We start from the raw sequence: 12,500 nt of genomic DNA on the forward strand, positions 1-12,500 counted from the left end.
TTCTGTTTGTGATAATTTAGTAGGCACATCAAATACAATTTGTGGCTCTGTTCTTTTGCTGGATGTATCCAGATTTAAACCCACTGATGACTCATATGTGATTCCTTCATTTGCTTCCGTTCTCAATGCTTGTTGATTTTGTTGCTGAGATAACTGGTTCCGCCTTCGCTTGAATTGGGTTCTCCCTTTTCGTTGTTTGTCACAAATAACCTTCCTGTCCATTGCATTAGCATGTTTATTATGGTAATAACCAGGCTCAATATTAATTAAGGGCTTCCAATGTTTTTCCAATGTAGTCATAACCAATGTTGGTCTGTGCCACCCCACATGCTACGTGGAAGTTGTTACTCTCGCTGCCCCCATAAAAACGTGTTTTAGGGTTCTTAGAACCTACAGTGCTGTTGAGACTTTCATTTCGCTGTGAATTTGCACATGGGGCAAGTTTGTTTACCACAATGTCAGTTGAATATTCCTCCAAAATATCAATTAAAGCCTTTTTGAGTGAGTCTCCAAAAAGATCTTTACCATATGGCAAATCTGTGTGTTTATAGGCTGCCGGATTTTGTTTGTAGCCACACCATGAAGTATCACAACAAGTGTGATCCCCAAATGCATGTGGAACAATGTTTTTGAGGCCTTTCTTTAGAGAATTAGAATCTCCAACATTTTGGTTGATACAGTAACTGAAACACTTAGTCAAATAATTGATCACTTTGGGACTCAGAACTGAACAATTTGATCCTTTGAAACGGTCTCTAAGGTTATACAGTCTAGATTTTAGCGATCTCTTGGCATGAACAATGTCAGACCATTTCTCAACACCGTAGGGAATTTTGTTTTTTATGTCTGCTAATGTTGTGGAATCATCATCCCCAACATAAATGGAAAATTTGACTCCAGATTTAGGAGCTTTACTCCACAGTTCACAGGCCACATCTCTTTCCATTGATTTCGATGATCCACTATGATTTTTTCGACAGTCATGCCTTTTGTCTTTCCCAGTTAATTTGTTATGGCTACATACTCTACATGTCTTGCATCTGGTGGAGTAACTAACAACTTTTCCAGTAGCAAGACCCATGGCAGCCCCATGACCAGTTGAAGGATTGTGTCCCCTTCCCCTTTTTTGCCAACCCATATCGTAAGAAACTGCGATTCCAACAAGGCCATCTGTTGATGGACCAGTGGATTGCTTAGCTACTTTTTTTTCTAAATTCAAGTTCATTTCACAGCTTTCCCTCGCAACTTTCTCTACAGTATTGCCATCTTCCCTTTCTCTTCTTTTAAACAAGCGATGATTCATGGTTGGTATGTTCATTGCAGACACTAAATTATTTAGGTGTGTATTCCCCATGCCAGCATTAAGGGATCCTAATACTGCCCTTGTGTTGATATCACTAACAAGAGGACCACGGTTTCCAGCTCGGTGTTCTCCAGAGGATTTCACTTCATTTATGTGACCACAGTAGCTGCATTTAATGCTAAAGATACTACAAAGACCACTTCGTTTTTCTCCAGTAATGTTTACGAGGGATAATGGACCTGTTGAAGCAATAAATGAACTTCATGTACATGTAGTGACTAATTTGTTTCTCAGCCAATGTTGCATAAAAGCAAATGATAAATCATATTATTTTTTGTCTCATGCTCAGGGATGTTAAATGTACTCATGAAAAAGAATGGACCTTTATTGTTCCATTGTTTTATTGCCACATCGTGTTAGTTTTCTATTTGCAAAATGGAGATATCCATGCTGTTATGGACGTTTTGGTTACAACAAGGCAAAGGACCTAAGCATTTGAATATCACATTAACTTGAATGGGGCAACAAAACAACAAATTGAAGAATATAAATTAGTAGTAAGCAAAAAAAAAGACCTTTGAAGCCTCTAACTTGTGAATACACAGTGTACCTTCCAATATTGGTAAAATTGATGGTGGCAAATAAAGTATTGTATTGTACTTTGCAATTTGATTGGCATAGATGAGTTGTATTTCAGCTTATAACATGGATGACAAATTACTCCTTAATTTTGGTGCGAAATTTCAGCGTTAATTTATAATGTTGCCATGGCAACTTTTCCTACAGTGCCAAAATGGCGTCTTATGAACGTAATTTGTCACCCATAATGTTAATAGCTAATCAAATGGTATACTCCTGAAATTAGGGAATAAGTCACTTGTGTTTTGTCCAAAATCAGATAAATTCCAGAGCCTTTGGGCTGAGGAAATTATTTGATTTTGGACAAAGCGTAGGTGAAATGATGATTCCCTGACTTCACTTGTCACCTTTTGATTACCCATACTATTTTGTTCATACCCATGTAAGATAATTTCAAAAAATGCCAGGCACTATTACAAACAGCTAAATAAGCATCTTCCATCGCTGATATTTGAGATTTTAATTCACAAACAATTCGATATCAAAATATCACTCGTAATATTTTCAACTATTTTTCACAAAATAATGTTCCTTTTTTTATGACTTGGAGATTATATAGCAATTGAAGAGTCAACAACCTTCACATCAATACAAAGGTTACTCTATTCTACACTAATTTTACTTCATATTAGTGATGTACTTAAGTACACAATTGTGTTGTAGTCTACTTGTATGGTAACAATGAAACGATATTTTTCTTAAAAGTAGAAAACTATAATTTTGCTTCCCTACTATTGCTTCAAGAAACTTCTGAAGACACCAAGAGACACTCACCTTCTTTACAGTTTGAACAAGATTTCAGGTCATTTCGCAGAACGTGAAGTTCAATCAGTCTTGTACCACAAATATCAACCCCATGTTTAGGTTGCTGTAATGAAAATATATTTGCTAAGCCATTTACTTTCTGATATTTAAATTTTTCAAACTAAAAGGCAAAGTAACAGGAAGGAAATGGAAATGGTCGATCTAGCTAATTTGCGATATTTGAGCCAACATTTGGCACAATGTTAACGACGTAACAATAAATATTTATCGCATAAACAACACACCTGTGACCTCGTTTCTATTTTTCTTGGAGGTTCAAAGTCTTGTTCCTCTTCAGGGTGATTTTCGTTGCCTTGGGTTATGCATTTTTTTGCTCTGGTCAGATTTGCTACGGATTGAATTTGTCGTTTGGAAGCAAAGCATCCTTTGTGTCGCCTGGACTCGTAGTTTAGTGTTTCGTCTTCTCTATCTCCTGCATACGCAATATTTGTCGAGCAAACAAAATGCAACCCATACAATGTTGCCAAGAAGAACAAGCAAAATGATTTTTGTTGGTGTGTCCATTCTCCATATTTATGTCCACTTTGCGAGTCCTTTATACGCTCCCTGTGGCCGTAACTATCGATCGAGTTGCCTTTAAAACTTGGGAAACATCGAATTCCAGAAACAATTTTTCTTAAATACACAGAATTGACTAAAGTTGTTCTAGCAGGAAAAGTCTCTTTTAAATGAAAATTTCGTCTCCAACAGTACAAAAGTGTCCTTGCGCGAAAAAAGCCGCACGCCGCCATATTTGTTTTGGTTTTTCAGGTTTTAAATCTCGCGCCTGTATCGTGCGTGTTACTCACGCATGACGCAACGAAGGTGACTTACTCCCCGCGCGAGGAAACTGGTACCAGCCACCTTAAAAGCACAACCCGCCTCGATTAGCTCTGCTATCTGCGGGTTGTGCAGGATTGTCATTGTATTTTCTTCAACTAATAATAAAATGAATGAATGAATGAATGAATGAATGACAAGAAGAGAGAAGCATGAGGGAAGTAAGAGAGCAGAGGTGGCAAGGAAAGCTGTTCGGAGAAAGATGGGATGATAACAAAGTTATTGACTGCTTCACTTGGCTTAGTAAGTGGAAGTCTGCACCTGTGCATACTGTTGCTGGAATCTATGAGTTATACCAGCAATTACTCCCCACTAAGCTGTACCACCAGAGCAAGACGAAGACGCTGACCACCTCGAATACCACGTGTCGTATGTGTGGAAAAGGGCCTGAATCTATGGCCCACGTGATTAGCGGATGTGGTACCTTGGCACAGACTAAGTACATGCAGAGACACAATGCAGCCTTGAAAATCCTTTTCTTCGAGTTCCTGAAAGATCTTATCCAGTGTATCCCCCCTTGGTACTCTCCAGTCTCACCTAAACCCGAGTACAAGAATGACCGAGCGTGCACGTACTGGGATGTCCCAGTATTTGCTGAAAATACGGAAGTCAGGGCTAACAGAATTGATGCGAGAATTGTGGACAGAAAGGAGAAGAAGGTGATCCTTATTGAGATGAGCTGCCCTTGGGTTTCCAACAGAGAACAGAAGGAACAGGAGAAAACTGACAAGTATGCGCCGTTGAGATGGGAGATGCGCCAACAGTTCCCCGGCCACACTATCACACAGTTTAATGTGATAGTTGATGTACTAGGAGGCTACTCTATGGAGACGGCGGAGAAAGTTAGGAAATTTTTAGGTTTGGATAGAGGGAACCAGGTTTTGTTTAATATGCAGAAGGCAGTTTTATCGTACACCCTAAACATAGCAAGGTCATTCAAGGTTTCGACGAGTTATTAAGGAATATAAACTCTTGTTCCTTTCTCAAATGTTGGTTCGTTAGTTATTACCAATTGGTTTGTAAATAGGTTTAACACTAGGGATTGTTACACAATAGTGCCTTTTCCTACTTATATTTGTAAGCATACTTACGTACTACATACTGCATAATAATAATAATAACCTATCGTGATTGTAGCGTTTGGAAGCATATCAAAACGTGCAGACCTGGAAGTGTACAATTATCGGCCATTCTTGGAACTGCTCACCTGTTGCGGAAAGTGTTGTCTCTCTAAGCTATGGGGAGTCACCCAGTGGAATGAACACCCGAAAACTGGAGAGAATCGAATAATAATGATAATAATAATAATAATAATAATAATAATAATAATAATAATAATAATAATAATAATAATAATAATAATAATAATAATAATAATGGAATACAAGCTGATCAGGATCAAGCCAGCTTTGAGAAGGTTTATGAGAACCCTAACCCAATAAGAACAACCATATGAGATTTTGACGAGAGCATCCGAACGAGGCCATCACTGCTTAGGCAAAGATGCAGTAGAGCATGCAAGAGAATTGAACCTGGAGTTGAAGTTATCCTATCCTCACCAAGGGTGCTGTATCGTGGAAGGTGAAGAGATTCCAAAAAAAGCAGATCAAGAAAGCCCTTAAGTAAGAACAAGTCAACATGTTAAGGAAAGAGGTCGAGGACCAGAAGTGGGAAGGCAAACTGATTGTCAACAGATGGAAAGATGATGATCTTAATAAAGCCTGTTTCAGCTGGATGCATGAATGGAAGACAGCACCAATGCTCGCCATTGCCGGACTGCAAGAGTCATATCAACAGTTGCTACCAACAAAGCTGTACCTGGCAAAGAAAGTCAAAACGCTGAACACCCATGACTACAACGGTCGAATGTGTGGAAAAGAATCAGAGAGTGTCGTGCATGTCCTCGCTGGATGTGGTGCGTTGGTGCAATCAAAGTACGTGGAGAGACATAATAATGTTCTCAGAATCTTGTTCTTCAAGATTCTTGCCAACTACCAGTTAGTACTCAGGAAAGACTACGCATGGTACAAGCCAATCAAGCCAAAACCAGTCTATGAGGGTGATAGCCTTGTTGCTGAAAAGACAGAAGTACGAGCAAACCGTACTGATGTGCGAATCATTGACAAGAAAGAAGAGAAAGTTATTCGAATAGAGATGAGCTGCCCGTGGATCGATAATCGTGTAGTTAAAGCAACGAGAAAACAAGGAAGTATGAACCATTGCGATTGGAGTTAACGAAGCAGTATCCAGGCTATAAAATCACACAGCATAACATTATCATGGACGTATTGGGCAGGTACTCGAAAGAAGTAAGGGAGTCCGTACAAAGTCTTGTTGGAGAGAGAAGTAAACTAGTTCTAAGAAAGATGCAGAAAGCCATGCTAACAAATACCCTAAACATTGCAAGAAGTATGAAGATACTAGACTATGAACAATGAACAATGAGCACGGAACTGAACTGATAAACAATTACACTTAAAATATTTTTGAAAGTTTTTAATATATTCTAATTTTGTTTATAGTTATATAGTTTCATTTTATTGTATTTAGTCATTTAGGGACACTAAGGGATAGGGATAGAAATTAGAATTAATATTTTAGGAAAAAAACAAGGATTATCTAGCTTTTATAAACTACATTTTTAGGATTTATAATTTTCGATTATTTTAATCTAGATAGATTTAATTAAGATTTAAGTAGGTTTTTAAGAGCTACTAAGGTTTTTTTTAAAAAGGGATTTCCAGCGGTTGGTCACGTGATCTCACGCCCAATAACTGTAGTGCCCTTCATGCGTATCTACTGCCATAGTAATAATAATAATAATAATAATAATAATAATAATAATAATAATAATAATAACAATAACACGAGATTCGCTGAGACAGTTTCAAGTGCTCCTTAAATATATTCTCATTTACAATTGTAATAACTTACACTTCATAAAATTTGTTTTCCTAACTACGATGGATTCACCGAACTTGTTTAACAAAGGACACATTCCTTTTTGAAATAGAAATTCAGTTTGAATATTTTAATGCCTAAAAGAACTAAGGAAATGAAAGAAAACAGGCAAAAGGAAATCCTGCAAGCAGGGTTGCCTTTGCTCCTTTGGGGGAAAAAATCCTGTTTCCAAAAATCCTTCTTTTTTGCAGTGAGATTGTTAGATATCTTTGCTTTCAATTAAAAATCCCTCCGGCTTTCGCCTACTCCGTGATGAGGAACATAGCTCATGTTTGCTAAATTCATAATAAATAAAGAAATGACAAAAGAAAGGAGTCAATTTTAATTTTAAGTATAAAAGTTTTGGAGCAGAACGAACGGCGACTTGAGGTGTATCTTGCATTTGCTTCAATTAAGCTCACTGACGGAAATTTCTGCATCATAACAGCAGGCACGACAGCAAACTGGCAATAGTGCTGAAGTCGCCCTAATATCGTGTACTTCTAAGAAACTGTCCCTTCTCCAGAACCAACGCACGTTAGAGGTCAGGGGCGGCATCCTACTTTTCCCAAAATCTCGTTTGAAATGACTCTGAATTGCGTAACCCATATCTTGTCGTGACCTGCATGTAAAACTTTCAATGAGATGAGAGTAGTTTGACCACGAGCAGTCAAAAGTCCAATTCCGCTAAAGTCCAGGATTGACACCCGATCCGTGCATCAAGGAAGAATGCCCGCCACTAGTTTCCATCTCAGGTTAATAGCGGCCTTCCATCACACACCGAAGACTCTGTAAAAGACAGCTATGGGGACAAGAACTGTTTTGCTGACATAAAGCTGTCCTTTTCTTTCAAGAACATAATTTTTAATCATCATGAGAGTACTCTGCTGTGGAAAATCAAGGAAACACAGCGAATTCATTCTTGTGAGAGTTACAAGGGTAAAAAGAAATAACCAAAGCATGCTTCTTTTCTTGCTTGTCCTGTGGACACTAAACACTTGTAAAATACCCCGGTGATGAAGCAGCAGCACAGGCCTCTGAGCGTAATCTCAAATACAATTTTCCTCGTTTCCAAGGGTTTTGAAGCTGTAGTAGTTTAAACTCGTCTGTAAAACACTTTTCTTGTCCGCTGATTACTCCAACCAAGCACAAGTCTTCAATTTTTACATCAGAGAAAGAGTGCCATCTGATAGAGTTGTCAGTTATTTTTTGACCGCACTTCTTGTGAATTTGCTGTACAACCATTTTGACAACTTGGCCTGCTGTGGTGCTGGGAGTGATGTGAAGCTAAACCAACAAGAAATAAAATAAGCACATAACAACAACACGGTTGACTTTGGAGAACTCAATTGTAGTTTGTTAGAAATACAGTGAATGACGCATGTTGATCCAAAAGGTTGAAACCCAAGGAATAGCATTCTTGAAAACTAAAGCCTTCCTACCTTCACTCCGCCGTTCACATGTCAACATTCTGGCGGGTTTACGTGCAATATCAGCGATTTTTTTTTCTCCGAAGTTCTCATCCCTCTAAGACAAGGGAAGGCTGGAGACAAAGAAGCCAACCCTCTTTCTACAATGGCCAATACATCCCCAAGAAAGCAACGTATCTATTTGAAACCATCATCAGCTTATTGACCAAGGCTGTTCAACAAAATTGGAACTAAGAGGCTAGGAGGAATGGTGAATTCGTCCATACGCAAATCACTACCCCGAGGGGATGCGATGCGTTACATTTGACCGGAAAACACTAATGTGTGAATCAGTTATTTGAAACCCCGCGAAAATATACAAGCGTTCGAATGCAGTTGATTCAACTCCCTCAGCGTAGTGATTTGCATATGGACGATTAGGCCACTTCTGAAAATACCAAATACTCTTTGCTTGTCCCCCCAAATTTTGCATAAGCATTGTTTCCAGTTTCTCTTGGGACTTACAATGGTCCCAAGAGAAAACAAAAACAACGCCTATGCAAAATTTGGGGAGACAAACAAAGAGTATTATGGTACTTTCCGAAATGGCCTATTGGCCATCTCTCATGGCCTACATTCCAATTTATTTGAGCACCAGTGGTCACTAGGCTAGCAAATTTGAATCTGGTATCGGACCTGTCCAGCTCACGGTGAAGCACAAACGATCAAGTTTAGAATGGGAAGCAAGCACTTGTCCAGTCGTTTTGGTCGAATTTGCGGATAATTGGCTTAGAAAAGATACGAAATTAATTTACGGAACTCAGCGATGCTGATGATTTGAAGCGGATAAGTTGCTTTCTTGGGGATTTGCTGCTTGTGGGTAAGAGATTTTCAGCAAAGAACCTCTAAAAAATGGCTCGCATCGACATCATAGTTTGGAGATCAAAACACGGGATGTTCCAGTGGGGGAATAATAATGAGCTTGCCCTCCATCACGGCGGATTTTGTACCATGTAATCGTTTGTTGCAAAAGGCCTATTTAGAGTCTTTGAAGTTTGTCCTGTAGAGTTACTCCACAGTCACCCCAACCTGCATTACAATAGACGAGATTGAACAAGTGCTAATGCCAGATGCTATTTTCTTTGTCAATTTTTCAATATAGCTGTGCCAAATGAGCTCATAATCAATGATTACTCCATCGATTCTGCAGTTGTAATCTGGCTAACCCAAGAATCATTCATTGCGATTCTTGGGTAGTTGTGAGGGCCCTCAGCTTTTGCAAGGTCTTTACAAGATCTAATCTAATACCACCAAATCTTTCCCATGATTCAAAGAAATGATTAGGGGTAATTTTGGGATTTACTTTCTTTTTCCTTTTGCTCGCGTTAACAAATTTTGCAGAGGCCTCTCTTCTTACCAGCGGTTCCACATATTCGCAATCACATAAAAGCCGTGCAATATCAGCTGGAAAGCCCGTAACAGTTACCCAGTCTTCATATTAGCCTGTATAGCAAATGTTTCTGTTGGGTTTTGAGGGGCGACCTGTAATTGTACTACACTTTTCATTAAAGGTTGCCTACTGTTGTTCAATTAATGGCTGTTATCGTACCGTGACAGTGGCTCCTGGCGGCAAACTGGTTTCGCCTGACGTGTGAATTTGTACCACACCCTCTATTAGATTCCCACTGGATGAAGAAACTGACGGATGAAAAAGTAAGATCAAGTTTACCACACAATTATCACTTGTCAATGACTTCAATGTGTAAACATGGTTATCTCTTTATCGGTCAACTATCCACTGATATTTTTACATTTGGTTTAGGGTTAGGCTTTCGTATATACCACACAAGTGAATAGTGCTTTCCTTGCAATCTGATTGGCTAGCTCGGAGGTGAATAGCAAAAACTATTCACCTCTAGAAAAACGATGAAAAACAACACGCCTTCCCGTTTCCTTTTGATTACCGAGGAGCAAATTTTATCGATAATTCCGTTGATTAATCAACTTGTGTGGTACATACTAAAACTATTATTCACCTCAGTGTCAGCTTCGCGGCTCGGTAAATATCCACCACTATTCACCCCCACTTCAGTAAACAATTGTTAATTAACACAGTGAACGAAACACAATTCTTTCGTATGAATGCTATAAGTTGTCAATTAGCAAAGCAAGGGCAATTATGTTATCATCAATGAGGGAGTCGCACATTCTCACTGGTGCCCAGTGTCTTGGAAATCAAACTCTTGGGTTAGTTTAGTTTTACTGGTGTTAGTAAAACTACTGTTGTTCAATTAATGGCTGTTATCGTAATGTGAAAGTGGCTCCTTGGTGGCCAACTGGTTTCGCCTGACGTATGAATTTGTACCACACCCTGTTTTAGATTCCCAATGGACGACTAGTTTTAGTTTTACCGTAGTTTAGTTTTACTGACGTGGATGGTCTACAAGTACCAAGTCAGTCGGGGAAGAGATAATAACTCTTTAAATAGAGGGAGACAGAGAAAGACATAGAGAGAGAGATGAGCTATCAGAACTTCACTCCACTGAGTTATTTACCCTGTCTCTTTGCTCGTGTGACAAACCTCCTACAGATGGTATGTTAAAGACTAAAATATTTGCAATGATCATTCCGTCAAGAAAGGTATACTGATTAGAAGCCCTTGATAGCCAGCACCTTGTGAAAAATGCAAAACTGTGGTAAGTGACTTTTTCCCGGTACTTCGATTATTTTGTGAAATCGTGACCAAATTTCCAGAAATAAAAGGTGTATAACTTATAACTTAGGTTGTAGATCGAACAAATTCCAAGCACTGTTGATCATAAAAGTTTTTATAAAGTCAAAAACCTCTTCACCTTGGTCCAAAAGTTCCTACAGTTTCTATTCTTTCAAACACTTTGTAACTCACTCAAATATGTTACCAATTTTCTGACACTTCATCATAGTTAATTATGCATGCTTCGCTTAGTTGTTGTATAGTTGCGTTCAATCGAAGAATGCGTCCTAATTTTGTTCAGATTGGGTGATTGTGTGGTCTTGCCGAAAGGAATGGAGATTTTTCTTTGTGCGGGACACGAAAATAGCCGCCCCAAAGATTCTTTTGTTGTTTGCAGGGGCACCTTCGCGTGGCTTCTCACAAGCGTACTGATCTCGATCTGATGACAGTCTCTTTTTGTCACATGCTTAGTTTTCTAGATTGGAACCCTACAGAAACACAGGCTAAGCGACTGTCGGAAGCACTTCAATAATCCGAGATTACCACTAGCCCTAAAGGTTTTCCAAACACTTGTAACTGATAATGGTGTTTGTAACATCGAAACTTGTCTTATAAATTAAAAAATTCACCTTCTTTTTAAAAATTTCAAAAACCTCTCTGGAGTGGATTCACAGTCACCTTAAATTTTCAAATTAGGTAGCTCTGAACCCCCTCCCCAGAATACTTTTGTCGATAAGGAAAGAGTTTCAATTGCAGAAATAAAAATATGGAGGCTACATCGTTCACCATTTAAAGACAAAATGTTTAATCTAACTCTCGTGTAGCTATGGTAACCTATTACGTCACCACATTGCTCGCATTTTGTTGGTCAAAAATTGTGGTTTCACACAGTACCACAACCTAGCTGTTTGGTGATCAGTATTGTAGAGTCAATCCTTCTACAGAAGTGGTGGAAAACTGGTTGGAACGTGAAGAATCACTATGTCTGCAGGTAATAAGCACACGTCACCATAGGGAGCTTACGCAAGGAAGACGGGGACGGCAACGAGAACGTCGTCTAAAAATACTATTTCCCGTACTTGTAATAATTTCGTTACAACCCCAAGCCGTTCGGAATGGAAAGTGTGTATCAACATTGTGGGAATAAAATTAGCATGAACGGTGTGGTTTTTTGGTGACAAAAGTAAAAATGTTTCGTCATGTTCTCACGTCCTTTACACAACCTGAAATTTGCTCAATTCCCGTTGTTGTCAGGGCGAGGATGGCAAAGAAATGCACCACAATGAAAAACGCACGTGCGGGGCATGCTGAGCTTTTGTTTTTTCTCATTAGAGCTATTGTTTTGTGGCGTTCTTGTAGCCGTCATCGTTGTCCTTGCGTAAGCTCCCTAATGAGCACAGGATGTCACCCCAACGCTTTTACGAATAACAGTTGCCGAACTGTCTCTAACTCACCGTTCCCGCCATTGCACATAACTTTCCCCCTGAAATCCGACGTAGACACACAGCACTGGCCATCTGGATGAGAATTTGAATACTCCAACACCTCGACTAGCGGTATTCCACCCCTGATTTGCCGATCCCTTGCGTAGTGAAGGGCATCTAGTATCCAACGCATTCCTTGCCATGACTCGTCCAGTTCCTGCAGAGTCAGTTGTAATCATTATACGCAATTTAAAACTGAGACAGTTAAGACTAATATATAGATTTAGCCAAGCCTAAAAGCAGAGCTCCCTGGTTATTTAATCTTACTGCCTGTAGGGTTAATGAAAATAAAAAGTTTCGATTTTGTCCCTGTTTTGATGTTTCCGATCGCTGCTTTAATAGTTAAATCACTTTCTCTGCTTTCTTCT

At 39.1% G+C, this 12,500-nt stretch overlaps 1 protein-coding gene across 2 annotated transcripts in view; it reads right to left on the bottom strand.

Moving 5' to 3' along the window:
* Positions 1-6,077: 6,077 nt before the first annotated feature.
* Positions 6,078-12,500, bottom strand: part of LOC137969397 (ankyrin-repeat and fibronectin type III domain-containing 1-like) — a 210,957-nt gene continuing 204,534 nt past the window's right edge. For both annotated transcript variants that reach the window (XM_068815613.1, XM_068815614.1), the window contains exons 28-30: positions 12,103-12,289; positions 9,545-9,633; positions 6,078-7,813 (exon numbers count right to left, since the gene is read on the bottom strand). In XM_068815613.1, coding sequence (XP_068671714.1) covers positions 7,517-7,813; positions 9,545-9,633; positions 12,103-12,289 — 573 coding nt within the window. In that variant the 3' untranslated portion in view covers positions 6,078-7,516. The remainder of the gene's footprint in view (positions 7,814-9,544; positions 9,634-12,102; positions 12,290-12,500) is intronic.

Source organism: Montipora foliosa, chromosome 9 (genome assembly GCF_036669935.1).
Source record: "Montipora foliosa isolate CH-2021 chromosome 9, ASM3666993v2, whole genome shotgun sequence".
Lineage (NCBI taxonomy): Eukaryota > Metazoa > Cnidaria > Anthozoa > Scleractinia > Acroporidae > Montipora > Montipora foliosa.